The 20,025-nt window shown below is 38.4% G+C and overlaps 1 protein-coding gene across 1 annotated transcript in view; it reads left to right on the top strand.

Annotated features, from left to right (window-relative positions):
* LOC126977054 (oocyte zinc finger protein XlCOF6-like) overlaps positions 1-19,013 on the top strand; it is a 30,862-nt gene extending 11,849 nt beyond the window's left edge. Inside the window, exons 7-15 of the mRNA XM_050825725.1 lie at positions 1,066-1,154; positions 2,142-2,264; positions 5,246-5,356; positions 7,761-7,881; positions 9,758-9,840; positions 12,701-12,818; positions 13,972-14,076; positions 15,494-15,638; positions 16,715-19,013. Coding sequence (XP_050681682.1) covers positions 1,066-1,154; positions 2,142-2,264; positions 5,246-5,356; positions 7,761-7,881; positions 9,758-9,840; positions 12,701-12,818; positions 13,972-14,076; positions 15,494-15,638; positions 16,715-16,758 — 939 coding nt within the window. The 3' untranslated portion in view covers positions 16,759-19,013. The remainder of the gene's footprint in view (positions 1-1,065; positions 1,155-2,141; positions 2,265-5,245; positions 5,357-7,760; positions 7,882-9,757; positions 9,841-12,700; positions 12,819-13,971; positions 14,077-15,493; positions 15,639-16,714) is intronic.
* Positions 19,014-20,025: the final 1,012 nt, after the last annotated feature.

The following is a 20,025-nucleotide window of genomic DNA, read 5'->3' as shown; positions in this document are numbered from 1 at the left end:
GGTGATCAAAAACCCCTGCATTCCAGCCAACCAACCCAGTAACTCTTGACGAATTAAAGGATCGTATTCGCACAGAAATCCAAAACATCTCAACAGAAACATGTAAAGCTGTCATCGAAAATTTCTGCTCTAGATTGCAGCAATGCCAGAATAATGAAGGATTGCATATGGATGATGTGATTTTTAAGAAATAAATTCCCCTTTTGTTTACTATCGAAAACAATAAACAGTTTTGATCTATTGTAATTAGTTTTTTTTAAATCATCATTCCAATTATAAACGGACTTTTGGTCCACCCTGTATAATTGAGTTATTTTCATAGTATTATGTCCTATGGTAAATTGTTATGAGACAGTGCGGCTGATATTAATACCATCTTTGTGCTGCAGAAGGGCGCTTTGCGCTATTTATAACCTAGGTCCTAAAGAATCATTAAGAGAAAAATTAAAAGAAATAAACATTTTGACTGTTGCTTCTCAATATATTCTTGATAATGTTCTATATGTTCATTATCATCATCACATTGAGGAATTTGCTAAAAACTGTGACAATCATAATGTTAACAGAGGAAGAAACATAAACTTGCTATGCCTACTACTCGGTTAAGTCGAGTTAGTATGTGTTTTTTGGGCGATGTATATGGTTCTATAATATGATCCCAGAAAATGTACAAAACAAATGCGTTACGAAATATAAAGTATTGTCAAAAAACGTTTGTGAGGGAAAGGTTAATATAGTATATTAAACGGTTTTCTTAATAATACCACAGACTGCGATTGAAGCGAATTATGAAGCTAATTATAAATGTTTATTGTACGATGTTACATTGTAATCCATATTTTTATTAAAAAAAAAAAGCACGCTGAGTTTGTTGCAGCCGTTCTTTTCAGGTCTGAGGCAGTCTTTTTTTAACGTGTGGTAGTTTTTGACGTTCAATAGGTGATTTTTAATCGTATTTTGAATGAAAATATTTAAATTTTAATTTCTTTCTTTCAAATAAAGCTTTAAGCGTACTGAAGGATATGTTCAGTTCATTAACAAGTTGTTGTAACAATGTGATCACAGTCATGGGGGCCCTGCGTGTGCGACGTGTGTCTGGTGCGCTGCAAGAACTCCTCGGCGTTGTCTGCGCACCGCGCCGCGCACAGGACCAGGTGAGGCTGGCAGACGAGCAGGGGGAGACATGGGGCCAGGTTAATGAGGTGTGTCTCTTCCGGTGCAAGAGTTTCAAGCAGGGACCAGCGAGAGACATGGGGCCAGGTGAACGAGGTGTGTCCCTTGCGGTGCAAGAGTTACAAGCATGGATGAGTGAGAGACATGGGGCCAGGTGAACGAGGTGTGTCTCTTGCGGTGCAAGAGTTACAAGCAGGGACCAGCGAGAGACATGGGGCCAGGTGAACGAGGTGTGTCGCTTGCGGTGCAAGAACTACGAGCAGGGACCAGCGAGAGACATGGGGCCAGGTGAACGAGGTGTGTCGCTTGCGGTGCAAGAACTACGAGCAGGGACCAGCGAGAGACATGGGGCCAGGTGATTGAGGTGTGTCTCTTGCGGTGCAAGAGTTTCAAGCAGGGACCAGTGAGAGACATGGGTCCAGGTGAACGAGGTGTGTCGCTTGCGGTGCAAGAACTACGAGCAGGGACCAGCGAGAGACATGGGGCCAGGTGATTGAGGTGTGTCTCTTGCGGTGCAAGAACTACGAGCAGGGACCAGCGAGAGACATGGGGCCAGGTGAACGAGGTGTGTCTCTTGCGGTGCAAGAACTACGAGCAGGGACCAGCGAGAAACATGGGGCCAGGTGAACGAGGTGTGTCTCTTGCGGTGCAAGAACTACGAGCAGGGACCAGCGAGAGACATGGGGCCAGGTGAACGAGGTGTGTCTCTTGCGGTGCAAGAACTACGAGCAGGGACCAGTGAAGGACGTGGGGCCAGGTGAAGGTGTACGAGTACGAGCAACGTGCGGACGCGGTTGCACTCTCACACATCTCCTAGGAGACATAATATTAATTAATTGAAAATAATACATATATCCATATATTATTATTTCTCAAAGATGCTTTGTTTTTGTCGAAACTCATAACATTCATAGATATTCAAATTTCATGATTCACATTTGGTTTCGCACCATTCTGCCCGTGGCCAGATGGCGCTGCCGCACGTGCGGCGGGTGGTGGTCGCGCGCGGCGGTAGCGGCCGACCACGTGGCCCGCGAGCACGGCGCCCCGCGGGCCACACACACCTGCGCCGTGTGCCGCCTGACGCACACGTGAGCACACTCTCACATTAATAATTAATATTTACAGGTCACACATACGATCTAAGCTCGTATTCCACAATAGTTTGATAAATTTTTAAAGACTTAATGTTTTAAAATAATTTCGATTCGCAGATGATATCGTAATCATTGCAGAGACCATAGAAGGCTTTAGGCATATGCTCGATGGCCTCAGTACAGCTTCTCAAGGAGTAGGTTTCAAAATGAACATGGACAAGACGAAGATCATGTCAAGTGACCATGTCGCACCTACTCCCATAACAATTGGGAACTGTACTCTCGATTGTCGACGAGTACGTCTACCTCGGACAAACAATCCAGTTGGGTCACTCGTCAAATCCAACTCGGATGGGCAGCGTTCGGGAACCTCCGTAAAATCTTCTCGTCCCAAATACCACAGTGTCTGACGAAACTTTTCAACCAGTGTGTGTTCCCAGTTATGACTTACGGCACGCAGACGTGGTCGCTAACTATGGGCCCCAACGGCCATCTGTGCGTCGACCTATGTGCCCTACCGACTGCCACTTCAGTTTCGCAGTTATTTGGGATATGTCAGTGACTTTGTTTATTGTACGGATCTCCTCATTTGTGAGCGACCATGAGTTTTCTCATGCTCATGGTCGCTCAGAGGGCAATGGAGAGGCTCGCAGTTTCCCTGCGAGATCGAATCAGAAATGAGGAGAACCGTAGGAGAACCAAAGTCACTGACATAGCCCAGATGGTTGGGAAACTGAAGTGGCAGTGGGCGGGGCACATAGTTCGACGGACAGATGGCCGTTGGGACAGTAAAGTCCTCGAATGGAGATCACGTACCGGAAGGACCGGACCGACGATCTGGTCAAGATCGCCGGTGTAGGTTGGATGAGGGCAGCAAGGGACCGATCGTTGTGGAAATCTAAGGGGGAGATCTTTGTCCAGCAGTGGATGTCATCCGACTGATGATGATGATGAGAACACCACGTTTTTTACTAAGCAATAGCAGAGAAAAATGATCTGTTTAATATTGTTAATTGATGTTCTGACTCTTGTTTGACATTGTTGAAAAACGTGAAACAATTATTGAATTATTCATTAAATTATTATTGAGTTATAATACACGTTACATATTATTCTCCATAGCAACTTTTTAATTAAATTTATGAACGATGCGGGACTCGAAGCCACGACTACTCGGATTCCGTCCGGGCACTCTTCCACTGAGCCGACCGTTCGAGTGACGTATAGTTCGTAAATCTTGGTATGTCTTGTTCAACTCTCAGTTTGTGGCTCCTTGGCTGATAGTTTAACAAGACGTACAAAGATTTTAAGAGAACGAAACATCATTTATATGTATACACTGGCCTTCAAAAGTAAGTATCACACTTTTTAAATTGGGATAACGTTTTAAGTTCACAAGATATACTTTAGAAATAAAAAGGACTCCAAAGAGAATTTAATTTTGTACATAAAATCTTTATCGTCGGTAACCTTCTTTTAAGAATTGGCTCAAAAAAACTTCAAAAACACAACCATTCCTTTTTCAAAGTGGACGTTTCCGAATTACAATTTTACCATTCACATTTTTCTTTCTGTTTTAAATTTTTTTCAAGTTCGATGGGCCTTGTTTTAAAAATTTATGCTAAAAAGCACATAACATTTATTTTTCATGCCTCTTTCAGTTGAAGAATGTGCTAGGATCATGGCTTTTCTGGAACTAGGCATCAATATGCGTCGCACTGCAAGAATGTTGGGTGTTACGGTACGAACGGTCCAGAAGGTAAAGCGAAGGTACGAAGAGACTGGACACCATCTGAGGAGACCTTGTAATGGCAGACCCAGGTGTACCAGTGCCCGAGAAGATCGTTATATTATTTCCACTGTGTTAAGAAATCGCCACGAAAATGCAGTTGAAGTGCAGCAACAGCTACTTCAGACCCGGAGGGACTACATTAGTGACAGTACAGTGAGAAGAAGACTTGCTGAAGCAAATTTGAAACCCCGAAGACCAGCGAGTGGCCCAAAACTCGAGAGACAGCATCGAGTAGCGAGACTGCGATACGCCCGTGAACACATGCAGTGGGATGAAGACGAATGGTCAAGAATTTTGTTTGTTAATGAGTCTCGATTCTCCTTTTACACTTCGGATGGAAGGCGAAGTGCGACCTGGTGAGCGATACCTTCAAACCTGCATCTCAGAAAGAGTCCAATACGGTGGAGGCAGTGTACATGTATGGGCTGGCATATCTTCAGAAGGTCGAGCTAGTAGCCATAGAAAATGGCACCCTCACTGGGCAAAGATATGCTCAAGAGATTCTCAATGAGTATGCAGGGCCGTATTTAGCAAATATGGGTGATGGATCGATGCTGATGCATGATAATGCCCGGCCACACACGGCTCATATCGTACAAGAGTATATTCAGGAGGTCGGTATCAGCGTGATGGCTTGGCCATCAAGAAGTCCTGTTCTCAGCCCGATTGAACACGCCTAGGATGAGCTTGGGAGGCTAGTCAGAAATCGCACACCACCAGCTACCCTCAGGGCACTAAAGCAGGCCCTGGTAGAAGAATGGGAGAATATTCCCCAACATCGGCTCCGAAACCTAGTGTTCAGTATGCCAAACCGGCTCGAAGCTGTAATCAGAGCTCGAGGAGGCAATACCAGTTATTAAAAATTAAATAACGTGTAATACATTTTAGTTTAATTTTTTTACACTAAACTAAAAATCTCTACCTTCTATAGTTAAGGAAAAAAAAATTGAAAAGTGTGATAGTGTGATACTTACTTTTGCAGGCCAGTGTATTAAATCTCACATATCATTTAGATATAATATTATTATCATAACTAGACGAATAATAATTGAAGTCGTATATAAACGTTTCTAATATATATTTATTTGATTGGTTATAGAAAGCGCCTATATATATCTTTATAATATTCATATTATATATCAAAACAACACGTACTAATTCGCAATCTTTCCCCCTCCCCCAGTACACTCAGCAACCTCCGTAAGCACGTGAAGTACGCGCACTCCCAGCGGTACTCGTGCGAGGTGTGTGACCGCGTGCTGCACAACAAGACCGCGCTGCGCCAGCACATGTTGTGAGTTATACATAACAGACAGACTACAGCCATCGTACTGACATACTTACCTGGTCTTTTCCGTCCTCATGAACTCTTTCATACACACTTTATTCGACTCTGGAACTCTTGACTGCTCTTTTTTTGTATATTTTCGGAGGACTATGAGTGGGTCACCTTTTGGTAAGCGAGGAATCACACAAGCAAAAAATGTGTTGCACCATTTGACAATTTTTAGATGAGGTCATAACATGAATCGATATTCCACCATGTCCGTGGCTCTTTATCCTCTTTCCAACATGGTTTTATAGATAAAAGATCTGCCAATACCTTCTAAGTTATTTGACTGGTCTAATTGATGCTGTGGACAAAACCCAACAAGTTGATGTTATCTACACGGATTTCTCAAAGGCATTTGACAAGGTAGATCACCACATTCTTATTAATAAATTAAATAAATTTGGAATCTCAAATCCACTCTTGGCATGGTGTCAGTAATATTTGTACAACAGACCAGCAAAAGTTGTCTTGGGTGGATGACAGTCTGACCCTTACATTGCAACATCTGGCGTACCTCAAGGCTCAAACCTAGGTCCTTTGTTTTTCAATTTATTTATTAATGATATTCCTAATGTTATCCAGAACTGCAAGATATTTCTATTTGCCGATAACTTAAAAATATGCCGAACGATAGTTAATGAAAATCATTTACTACAATATGACATTAATAACCTAACGAAATGGTGTAAATATAATAAAATGTATCTTAATACTGACAAATTCTAGATATATATATATTTTTATTTTTGTATGTAATTTATGTATTAGTGTGCGATTGTTTGGTTTCCGAATAAATAAATAACTGTTAACTTTAACTGTCCAATTTTCGAAATGTCAATGTTCAAGGTTAAAGCTATTGTTAATGTTAATTACAAACTGTAAAAAGGTCCAAATAAATATACGATATTGACTTGATAGCCTTGTCGTAACTGCAGAAGCGATCAGTGGGATCTTGTAGTATAATGTGTCACATTTTATCTTTAACTAGGTATGCCAAGGAATACGATGGTGTATCACATTTCGCAGTCAATGTTAAAGACAGCGTTACTTTTAACAATGCAACCCAGCCAAAGCAGTGTCACTTTAACCTGGAACGACCGCGCTAGTAATATCATTGAACAGCCTGAATGTATGTGCTTGAAAGTTTTATGACATTCACCGTGTTTGATGGCCAATCATGCTGATAGTTTTTCATCTGATCATGGAATTCGCCAATTAAATGAAATTATTTATTTTGCTTTGGAATAGGTACGTCCAGGTCTTATTTATTACAATACATCCTCTATTCTTACACTTATTTAAATATTCATTAATACTCATGGACGAGTACAAAAGAAGGACTCCGCGCCGTGATATTAGCAAGTAAAGCACCGTTATGATAGTGTGTGTGCGGTTACGGAAGACACTAGTTACACAATTTTTTCTCCCTTAAATAATCATATATAATACAAATACTTATACAAAACCTTTTTAACACTTTTTCACAACGCACGACGGCATTTTTAAAATATTTTATTGTGACGCAGCCTGATCTGTCACAGACGATGACAGTTCGACAGTATCGGCCTGTAGTAATATAAGTGTGTGCGTAGGCCTATGTATATTTACACGTTAATCGGCTTATTTTGCTGCTACACTATTATGTAAGGTGACACGGAGTCCTTAATTTTTTACTAGTCCGTGTTAATACTATGAAAAATATTTCAAACAGCCATTAAAGAGTCTTTGTATAAACATTTTATTTGACACTATTTCCAAGTCCGCAGTCAATTTGTTATATAATTTTAAACACATGTTATGGCTGTTTTTAAGAAAAAGTGTTGTTTTAGTACAATGTTTCAAAACCAGTCTATGCGGCTGTCTTGTTGCTCTAGCATTCACCTCAACAGCTGACGTGAATAGATATTTGTGGTTACGCACAAATTTTGCAAGCCAAGATCAAGCTATTAAAATACTCCCAGACAGATCTGTTCTTAGTTATTTATGCAACTGTTGTGTAATAAGGGGTATTAAAACACGAATGTAGGTTTATTTATTATAATAGTGTCACATGAGTGTTTTAATACCTAAATCTCAACAGTTGCATACAAGACTTTATCTACACCCATAATATGAATCCTCTATAATAGATTCTGAAACAGTAAACTTACTGCTAACATTAAAAAAGCCAGTCTAGTCTCTAAGTCCAAACGAGTGTTGTAATGAAATTCAGTACAACATTACAACACTCGTTTGGATGATGTAATGGTTAATTGGGTGTTTTAATGTTGGCAATAAGCTAACTGTTTTAGAATCTTTTTCCATCCAGAATCTGTTTCCAATACATGGATTTTTTTCCCATAATAAATTTTAATTATTTTTTTAGTGTGCATACAGGTGAAAAAGAATACTCGTGTACTAAATGTGAGAAGAAGTTCCTCTTCAAGAAGGGTTTGGAAATCCATCTCCTGAGTCACGCTTCCTCCGCCAATCTCTACTGCCACGAGGTAAGCTAGAAAAGGTTCATAATAATTTGGATTAATATACACAATCTTAACAATTTTTTTATATAAAACTAGAGTACGTGAGCGCTTCACCTGGGAGTAAGGACTTTGAAGACCAAAAAAAAGTACCTAATTTTTTTTAATTATAGGTTATGTTGTTGTGAAAAGGCTTACTTGATGGTGGGAAGTTTTGATTAGCGCAACATATAATTTCGACGAGATATTGTAGTTACGTTAAGAAAAATACAGTTCTGAAGCGAGGAATCGTTACCAAAGAGGTTCTTAATTTAAAAAAAAGAGCATCAGGCACACTGCCATGACTAATATAAGATTATTATTAAAGTTGATATAAAGATATTGGCGTCGATTTAACTACCCCACACAGTATTCTGTTTTGGAGGAATTTTTAATTCGGTTTTTAATTAAGTATTTTATCTTACACAGAAATTATTGGAACAACAAAGGAAACAATAAAAACCAGAAATTATGTTTAGAAAATTGAGTGGGCCGTCTCTTATCCCAAACTGGATTGACTGATATGCATTGAATGTCTTACGTTGACTTTTCTACATTGCAATCATGCATTTTGTCCCATCATCATCGACATTACTAACATAACCGATGTATAATAGTTTTCTAATGTGAATATGAGAGAATATATACGTCCCATATATATATATATATATATATATATACTCCCAGAAAGAAAGGCATAAGTGGATCTCTGGTCCCGTCATATTTTCCTGCTTCCTATTATAGTTGCTAATCAAATAGCATCATCCTTCATCTGGCTGCATGTAGAGTGCGATGACCATCCGCGAATCTACGCATGCCTATATAGGTCCAATAGCGGTAACGCAGAGACTGACCGACTCCTCGAGCACATCCAAATGGCTACAGATTCCGTGTTGGAGCAGATCTCCACTGCAGACATCGTGTTTCTTGGCGATTTTAATGCCCACCACACCGAATGGCTAGGCTCACGTTCCACCGATCATGCAGGGAGATCCTTTCGTCAGGCTTGATTTTTAGGCATTGCATCTCTCTGCATCTTCTACGGAGTGGTCGGAGGAGCTGTTCGGGTAATTCCACCACCACCGGCCTAATTCCACCACCGGACATTACCTACAAAATACTACCCGTATCACGTTGACGTCTGACATTCCTAAACCGCGCGTATTGCTATAAAATTCTTGCCTCGCACAGCCACTTTGTGGAATCAATTACCGGCTGCGGTTTTCCCGAACAGATACAACTTGGGCACCTTCAAGAAAAAAGTATTCTCCCACTTTAAGGGTTGGCAACGCATTTCTTGACACGTGTTGTTGTGGATGTCCAAGGCCCCCCTCTCACCCGTTTCCCCCTCTTATATATATAAAAAAAGCATTCCCTTCTCGCCAAATCATCAACGAACTGTCAAATCTGTAAAATGAACTTTTTTGCGTGATGCCTCCAGTTCGAAATGACGACATTAGTTCTTCAAAACTTACTTATCTAAGGGTTATATTTCACCGGGACACCATACAGACACGTCTGAGCTGGTCGTGTCATCAAATTGGTTGCGCAACCAAACGGATGCCATGTGAGTAACTCCATATAGAGCTGTATATATTTTGTTGGTAGCGGCGATTGGTTAAGCCACTGTGGTGTTCTGGTGAGCTGTAGCCCTAATGGTAGTGATTTCTCTTCTGTTTCAATCTATTGTTTGCTCTAGCATAGGTGACCCCCGTTTGTTTTTCGGGATCCCCATAAAAAGACTGATTCAAAATTATTTTGTGTATAATCGGACACCTAGTATTTCAGGTTCAATGGATTAGCGTCAAAAAATTGTTGCCCATCAGCCTCAAGAGTGACAAATAATTGAGTAAATGTATTGCAGTGTGACATGACGTTCAAACACCAGCTGTCGTACAACCATCATCTAAAGTATAACCTGAAGCACATCCACCCGGACAAACTCAAGTATGTATACAATTTTTTTAATTAAGTATTTTTAATAAAAAACGATGGTCATTAATCTTTTATCGACGTGGCCCATTTCTTTTAAAGCGCGGACAACCCTCTCAGATATGAAGTCAATATCTGCGGCATTAGCACAGGCCACAAGACATGATGCTGTTATAGTAACTAATGTAAACAAGACATGCGGCTTTCACGTGTGTCAGATGTCGAATTATTTTCACACGATATGACGCAGAACAAAGCCTGTCCGACAACTTGCTTATATGAGGTCCCCATTGAAATTTATAATTTAGTGTTCTACCCAGAATGACGGTATCTGGGACTACCTCTCTATTGTAATCTTTAATTTTTACCACTGTTTTTAGTACCTCTTTCACATTAGGTATAACATATCTTACACATTTAGTTTGTTTTGCATTCAATAATAAATTGTTTGCAATAAACTTATGGACAGCTTTAGAAAGAGCTAGGCTTACATCGTTATCAACTTGTCAGTTTAACTTGAGATCAAAGAAGTGTCATCTGCATACAGTACTATATCATGATTATTTCCTACAAAGTAAGGTAGATCGTTAATATACAAATGAAGATACAAATGAAATGGCCCTAATATTGAGCCCTGTGCAACCCCATTGTTACAAATGAATCAAATGATAATTTGCCACTTATATCAAGTGCATCGAGGTTGACGTAGACGAGGTAGCATGGAAGACTAACACAGCTAGTTAAAACTACTGGAATACACGTGAAATATTTTTCAAATTCATTAGAATTAGAATAGGGTTCAAATCCCAATGGTGCAAGCATTTATATGATGAATATGGATGTTTGTTTCCAAGTCATGGATGCTTAAATGTATTTATGTATGTTTCTATGTATTTATGTATGTTTAAGTAAGTATATTGTATTAAATATATAGTTGTCTTGCAACCCATAACACAGGCTATATACAAGGTGAAACTAAATGGGTATATAGTATACCCATTTAGTTTCTTTGCTTTGAACCAGACATTCCTTAGGTCATCTCTAATGACTATGTGAAGTCAGAAATGAATTAGCATTATATTTTAATACAATATTTAATGTGCTAAGTTTTCGCAAAAACTATGATTCCCACAACCCTATTCAGCTGTTTTTTTGAACTCTCTTTGACCTAAAACAGATGAAAAACGTAGATGTGACATAATATCAGATAATATTAAAATGCCTACTATTCATTACAGCAATTTGTGTTCTCATTTTGCCATGAAGACAAAGTTATTTTGTATGTGCATTTGCTTTAGCTGACATTGAAAATACTTCTAAATTTGTATTTACTGTAGTTATATATTACCCAATAAAGATAGTTAATTCTAATCTAATTATGAAACTATGATTTACTCTGATTTCCGCGAGTGTTACATTTAAATAAAACACGTTTAAAAGATAAAAACTAGTGTAATTGTAACTGTGTTTTTACATTTTGTGTTTATTTAAATATGTTAGGTTGAAAAGATCGGCCTGTCTGCGTTAATACTCTTTGAATTGTGCTTTGAAACACGATATTTACTGCTCTGTGTGTTTCTAAATGTCTATTCTAAAGGCACCCTACACACTGCACCATTTTTAATTCAAGATTTGTTTATTATGTTTGAAATTAAATGAGTTCACTGTTTTGATTAGTTATTACGTAAGCACTTCAATGTAGAACCATTTGAAGTTTTCTTCAAGTTACATTGAAAATAATTACAAATTTGTAATTGTAGATTATGGGTACCACAACGGCACCTTTTTCTGCCGTGAAGCAAAAATGTGTAAGCATTATTATGGTTTGGTCTGAATGGCACTGTAGCTGTTGTTATTACTGGGCAAATGAGACTTGACATTTTATTTCAAAAATGTTTTATCCAATAAAGATAATTCTAATAGACTCCTATTAAGAAATTGTTCTTCAAGGATATTTTTTGTCAAATATGGATATCTTTGACCATCCTCGTATGGAATGGGGCAGTTATTGAGTTTTTCGAAGAAAATTTCTCACTAGCAGCCCATAGTTCAGAAGTGTAGATGGTCGCCCCATATTACGTGGGAATTAAACATAGTGAAACGTGGGTACAGGAACTCAGGAATACAGATGTGAAACTGTGTAATGTTATGTTATTTCTTATTTTGTTTATTTGTTTCGCAATAACAGGAAGTAAAAAATGAATGAATAAATACATAGACACAAGCCACATTTCATGTAGTGTTCATACTCATACATCATAGATTATTGTTTATGTTTAAGTCGATAGGTAGGTGACCTCATTCTGTTTATAAACAAAGGCCCCGCCTAAAACTGGCAGTCTCTTTAAAAGTTAGGGTTGTCTAAGAAAAGAAATTGAAAAATAATATTTTTATTTCGTAGGGAAGTGTTTTTCTTTTTTTTTATTTATTTATTAAAACTTAAACATCACCATACTATTGCATATGACACAAATAACGTACCATTGAAGGGATGTTATACCCTTTCTGGTTCACGTTGTATAGGCTTAATTTGGGGCAAGAAAATTTGTGTAAAAAGTGTTTCAATATTAGAAACTTCTTAGTCTGCTGTATACATTTTATCATTTATAGTTAGTTTATAGTTTAGATCGTTAGATTAAAATTTTCTAGTCTCAGTATTTTTAGTTTAAACTATATCAGTTCTATTTCTAATATTATTACATTTCGCAGAATTAATATTATTTAAAAAAATTTAATCGGTTTTGAGATAAGTTTGAAATTCCTCAGTTAAAAGTTTTATTGTTTAATTTATTCTGTTAATACATACTGTCTATATTTTGTTAGCTGTAAGGAACCATAAATAAATAAATGTATAACGCAGTCGTATTGTCTGTAGGTACGCGTGCGGCTCGTGCGACAAGAGGTTCGCGCTCGCGTCCCGTTTGGACGACCACAATACCGCCGTGCACCTCAAACTGACGCCGCTACGATGTACTCATCCCGGCTGTGACTTCGTGAGACAACCTCTATTTAAAACGATTTGTTATTTTTAAGATTTTTTTCTGTGTGCGGACATAAACACACGAACACACGCCCACATTCACGGACACACACACTTACATACACTTACTTGCAAGGGTAATAAGAACATTTTTTTTAATATTACATTTATAAAAAAAAGTTAGCTTTAGCGATTACCTAAATCGGGGAGCCATAATACATCCACTCGCACTCAACACCTGAGGGAGGAGGGGATGGTTGAAAAACAGCGCTGCATGGAAATATAGATCCATGATTCCATGTGAGGTGAAGCTGAGCCTTTTCCTTTTGCCTATTCTTTGTCTTGTTCAAATATTGGTGTTGAGCAGGTTATCAACTGTAATGTAGATCCTGTAGATGAAGCCACAATCTGAGAGTTGAACAAGACATACCAAGATTTATTAAGTTATTTAAAAATTATTTCTATACTTTAATTAGTTTCCGAGATTTGGAATTGTATACATATGCGCATGGCGCGAGTTGCAACTGGCCGGTGCTCGCTACGTGTGACGTCATAAGTCAACACTCGCGTAGTATTTAACTCGCTCCGGCGCCGGTTCACTAGGAGATTACGCAAATATTGTTAGAAATTAAATATAAGAAAGTATTGTGTTGTGCCGAAATATGAAGCACGACCACTAAATAAGGAAATAAAAGAATGAGTATGGACTTGTGACGTCACACAGCGGCTGTGCGTCTGCTAACTTTTAGATGTGTCATCATATCAGCCGGAAGACGTCCACTGCTGCATCGGTACTGCGCTGCCCTCATCCAACGTACTCCGACGATCTTGACCAGATCGTCAGTTCATCTTGTGCGGGGCCTACCAACACTACGTCTTCCGGTACGTGGTCGCCATTCGAGGACCTTACTGCCCCAACGGCCATCTGTCCGCCGAGCTATGTGCTCTACCCACTGCCACTTCAGTTTTGCTCTAATTTGAGCTATGTCTAAAACAAAGTCACTGGACTTTGTTTTAGATGTGTGTAAAATCTAAACTAATTGGTATTTTGAAATGAAAAAAAGACCAGTGTAGTTATATAAATGTAGACTTTAGATTAGATTTCGCATACTCATTAACATTGTTCATTGAAATAAATGTAGACATGTGAGTGATGTTGTCCGCAGGCGTGCTCGTCTCAGCCCGTGCTGCGGACACACCGGCGCACGACGCACGGAGACGCGGTGCGGCGCCGCGACCACGTGTGTGACGCGTGCGGCAAGCAGTACACGGTGAGTGCGGCATACTTTAGAAGCATCAGTATCGGCTGCTTTACACAGGAAGCCGGCTAGATTATGGGCACCATAACGGCGCCTATTTCTGTGCCGTACTTAAAATACTTATGTCTCTAGGTGACGAGCGCAATTGTAATGCCACTCAGAATTTTTAAGTGTTTCAAGAATTCTGAGCGGGACTGCATTGTAATGGGTAGGGCGTATTAATTACCAACAGCTATTAATCTCGTCCTTTATTTTTATAAAAAAATATATTTTATATGCTGATAGGTAATTTAACGTTGTTTCTTTAACGTTTAATTTAAAATCTAATTTAGCTATATTTGTATTTCTGGGACTAACTTGTAAACCCTTTGGGTAAAACTGTAAGTTTATATAGTACTAGGGGATGTCCGCGACTTCGTCCCCTTAGATAATGGGTTTTAAAAAATAATAAGCAAGTTTGGAATTGAAGATTATCTCATGTCCTATTCCAGTTCCGGTTCCCGTTTTCGCTCCCTTTCCAACATATTATATGAATCATATTTCGAGGAAGATATGGCAAGCTAAACCAACTATTGGTATAGTTATAGCTCTTCGGCGTGAATTTCAGTATTTCACAAATCTCGCGAGAGCCATGGAGTTCTCCGGGATGAAATAACATTTCTCAAACTCTACTCTATCGCTGTACCAAATTTCATCAACATTCCAGCTCCGACGTAAAAGCGTCACAAACAAACTTATATTCACATTTATAATATTAGTAAGGATTAAATATAAACCTGTAGTGTTACGACCGTTCCCAATATTCAGACAATCTCCGGTTGTGGCCTACTTGAAACAAAAATCGTAACTATCGTTGACTTTTCTGTTCCAATAAACTTATCGACGGTAACTCACCTTATCCGCACACGCTGTCTGTCAATGGGACGACGTATACATAAATGTATACACTTTCATAATAAAGTCCCAGCCACTGTTCAGGTATTATCTATAAATAAATTTAAATGTTTTATTTAAAAATGGACCTGTCGTAAATCCTATTACTCCACAGCTGAATATCCAAGTGATAGGACAGCCTGGGACTAGATTGATTATTTTATAGCGATAACAATGACTGTACAATATTGTATATTTTAATTGAAAAGAGTGCAAAAAAAGTCAATGCTGGGAGAGTTTCTCTCAAAGCGCCATTTGTTTCCCAAGCGGTAGTAGTATATTAGAAATGACATCAAAAAGAATTCTAAAGGAATCAATTTTGAGAAAACAAATGCCTTTTATATCTTTTTATAGCTTACCAGCGATAGAAGTTTGTATGGAAATTGCAATTCACGCGTCCCAATATAAGGCGATAAGAATGACTTATCGGGTATATTGGAACAGCTTCAGATTATTGACAGCTACTTACTGACGGCCGTGTGTGTTGTTCGCTCAGACTAAGAAGAGCCTGTCGGAGCACCTCCGCACGCACAGCGGTGAGCGACCGCTGGCGTGCGTCCCATGCGGCGCCGCCTTCTCGTACCAGGCCGCGCTCTACAACCACCGCCGGCTCGTACACCTGAAGCAGCCGCGCTCACGAGGTCCGTACTCCACCAATAACAGCAGGGACTCATTTGACACAAGTCTGTGATTCAAATACAGGATTCAAAATCACTTATTGAACGTCAAAAACTACCACCCATTCAAAATAGCAGTCTATTTCCATTAAAGATTCTAAAACAGCTTAGTTAGCTTATTGCTAACATTAAAACACCCAATGTCCTAATAACTATTTCATCATCCAAACGAGTGTTGTAATGAAATTCAGTACAACATTACATCATCCGTTTTCATTACAATACTCGTTTGGGTGGTGTACCTATTGGTCACTATGACTGGCTTTTTTAATGTTAGCAGTGAGGTAACTGTTTCAGAATCTTTTATAGTGGATTCTTATTATAGGTGTAGATAGTCTTGTATGCAACTGTTGATATTAGGTATTAAAACACTCATGTGATACTATAATAAACCCACATTCGTGTTCAATATAATACAAGGGGTATTAAAACATTACACAACAGTTGCATAGATAACTATTGGATTCTTGTATTTAGCATAATTACGAAATTTGTTTTTGTCCCACGTTAATTTAACCTTTCCTTATTTAAAATAAAGCTCGTACCACAGTACAGTAATAGATCTGTAGCGTCACTCAGCGAGGAGACCGTTCGTGCGAAGACCTAGGGTTGATACTTACATATAAAAAGTAAAATATGTATGTGTTTAGATTTGTTTAAACGTATGTTACATTACGTTTATTTTTATTGTATGTAATTATTATATTTTTAAAAACATTCTAATTTAATGTATATTTATTATATAGCTATATTATAAATTAGAAATAAAATAATATTTACACCTATTGCGACAAGTTGTAATACTTCACCAGTGGGAGGCTCCTTTGTACAGATTGCTTAGCGTGTATGTGTGCGTGCGTAGAGCGCTCTATAGTTGGGCCATTACAAACGTGCGAACTGAGTCATAAAACATTACGTCAAAGGGATGTGACAATGCCGCATAGCTCGTTATCGATAAAGCGATGCCGCTCGGACGCAGGTAGCTGATGACTAATGCAATAAGGTTAAGGCAGTTTTAAAGTGTAAATTTTGTTTTGCAGATAAACCACAGCCGTCTCTTCCGAGTTTATTGAAACAGAATTAAATGATCGACTGAGCAACTTGTAGTTATTAGCCACACTAGATATATATTCATTATCAGTAGTATCATTGGACGTAGTTCCTGAAAACCGTTCCAAGCCACATTCATCACATTTTAAGGAATTCGTGTTTAAAGTTTTATCAATATTAGTGTATTTCATACATGTGGGTTGGGCTACTAAGTAATGTTTTAATTTAAAGAGTGACAGTAGAGCTGCCATTTTTTGTCAGTCTGTTAGTATGAATGATGTGACCAGTTTTGTGTTCTTAACTCATTTTCGACATGATTGTGGTTTGGAACGTTTTTCTGGAATTACGTCCCATTATAAGTAGGATCCGTGTAACGGATTTTTCCAATTTTAATCATTAAAAATTGTAAAATTATGTTAGTTATTTAATTTATTAATGTTATCAATTAGTGTCAATATTGATTTTTGCAGGATTTTTTCGAAATGTTAAACTATTAATAATATCTAGAGTTGACTGTATTATTTTATTAAGTAACAATAGCATTCCATAAACATTGTAATTTTGCCGAATAATGTTATAATATTATAATGGTGTTACAAGCTGGCTATTTTAAAATACTAAATAAATGCTTGTAATACTTTATTTACTAATCCTAGTATAAGTTAGTACTAACAGAATATGGGTAATGCTGCCTGAATTAAATAAATTTATTATTATATTATTATTATCATTTTGAAGGTGAGAAAATGACTGTCTGGCTGTCTAAATCTAATTGCGGATTTATGAATTAATTAGGGAAGTAGTAAACTTGTGTGTGTTACGACGAACTTAGATAATTTATACGTCTAGACTCTAGATTGTGTCTCTTGCTAGACAAATAAAAACAGGTCAGGAATATTAATGTGCGTAACAAGCTACGTAGTTAACACTCCCGATTTATAAGACACTTTGTGTTCGTGTGCGTGAATTGCTCAAAAAATAGGCTACCTAATAGTGAACTAATTTTTTTTTGACGTTTTGACAGCTGCCATAGTCTGGACGTAAAAATAATGTAAGGCGAGAAATCAATTTGCAACTTTCGTGTTGCACAAATAATGTGAATCTTAATAGATTTGTCTTAACCAGTGGTATATAGCTTACCAGTGGGAGGCTCCCTTGCACAGGATGTAGGCTAGATTATGGGTACCACAACGGCGCCTATTTTGTGTGTTTCGGTCTGAAGGGCGCCTTAGTTAGTGAAATTACTGGGCAAATGAGACTTAACATCTTATGTCTCAAGGTGACGAGTGCAATTGTAATGCCGCTCAGATATTTTGTGTTTTTCAAGAATCCTGAGCCGCATTGTAATGGGCAGGACGTATCAATTACCATCAGCTGAACGTCCTGCTCGTCCCGTCCCTTATTTTCATAAAAAAAATTGAGGCGTAGCGAGCCTTGGCGGGGCCCCGTATAAATTTTTTATTAAGGGTTAAGATTTCTCACTAAAGAAAAAAATGTTTGCATAAAATTAATAGAAATATTTATTCATCGTAAATATATATGTGTCACTTATTCCAAAATTTTTACAAATATTTGTAAAATGAAATGGAGCAACTTTGCTGCAGCCAACCTCCTGCAGAATTAATTTAAAGCCATTAGATTTATTCACCTCGCAAGGCTAGATATAATTCAGCCATTAATGGATGGATGTTAAAAAACCCAGAATGATCTGTTAAGATCTACAATATACCCATTTGTTAGTACAATTATGTCGCAGGCTTTTAGCCGACATCTTTACAGGTGAAGGTCTTTATGCTCCGCGTTAACAGACAGAGAAATGAGTAGTGAACTTCAAGAGCTAGATGTTTCTTCAATTGCTTTGCCCTCAATAGCTGCAGAACTACTTCCAGATGTGACCTAGATCAAATTACCTTCATCATCTACTGTACAACGTCAACCAGAGTGTTCACCATCAGCATCAGTATTCATAAATGAAACTGTGGCGCCTAGAGCCAATTCACCATCAATTTTGACTGAGGAGGAGTCGGATCAAGCAATTTCAATATTCAGACAATCAGCAGAGGTAGCTTCTACATCTCAAGATCTGGATAACCAGAATAGTCAAATGACAACGGTAGATTCTGGGCCACGACAAAACCAAAAATAGTTTTACCTAAATTAAGAGACAAGAAACAGTTTATTTGTCCTAATGCTACAATGAAGAAAAGGAAGTGATGTTGTAAACCTACATTTATTATTAGGTATATTGTTTTGAATTAAATTATTTCTTAATTGTGACAGTAATTTTAATTTTTGTTTTATTATTTTACCTATTTTTAAACCTGGGCTCCCTACTTAGGGGGTAAAGTCTGGATAAATATATAGCTAATATCTCCCACCCAGGCGGGAGATATTAGCCGAATGTCGGTTTGGTACAATTACAGCTGCTATCAATATCCGGTATCCTATATTCCGGGTGGTAAGAATAATAATAATTTTGTCATGTTTGTTGATCACCGCCGCCCACATTCTCTTGCAACACCAGAGGAATCAGAGGAGCGTTGCCGGGCTTTATGGAAGGTGTACTCGCTTTTTTGAAGGTACCCATGTCGTATCGTCCCAAAACACCGCACAAGGAAGCTCCTTGTAAACCGCACTGTGGAGGACCGCCACACATCTAGATAGTGAGGATGATATCCTAACAGCTCTTCGGAACACTCCCCGTGATAACTGCGATAGAGAGGAGACAAGAAGAGACGTCTCCACGCAATGCCAAGTGATCGAGCCGTTCAAAGAGCACTGGGTCCCCGACAATTCGAGCTGCTCTGCGTTGCACGCGGTCAATTGGATCGAGCTGATACCGGGGTGCGCCAGACCAGGGATGACAGCAATACTCCATATGTGGCCAGACCTGCGTATGTGAAGTAGTATTGCCGTGCTCTATTTATGACACCCAGCTTCAAAATCAATTTGGTTTTGCCCTCCAGTTGACCGCGGAACTGGCAATCGCTTGAGATTTCGAGAGCACGCTCGGAGAAATACCACTATCCCAATTAAAACTGAAATAGCTCAATGTTTTGTTCGGTCTGTGGGCTATCCGGAGGTCTTACCCCATAGTAATAGTATGCAACCATAACTATGTGGCTATAGAAGATTGGAACTTCTGGTATAGGTATTTTTTTACTAGAGCGGCCACTTCGTATTATGTCTAGTAATCATTTGTATAGTAAATTAATATTTTTTCATCTACTCCTACCTACTTTAATCATTTAATAAAGAATATTAGTACTTAAACTTTTTTGCACCTGCATACATATACGTT

The sequence above is a fragment of the Leptidea sinapis genome, chromosome 2 (assembly GCF_905404315.1).
Source record: "Leptidea sinapis chromosome 2, ilLepSina1.1, whole genome shotgun sequence".
Classification (NCBI taxonomy): Eukaryota; Metazoa; Arthropoda; class Insecta; order Lepidoptera; family Pieridae; genus Leptidea; species Leptidea sinapis.
This window is presented reverse-complemented; position numbering and strand designations above follow the sequence as displayed.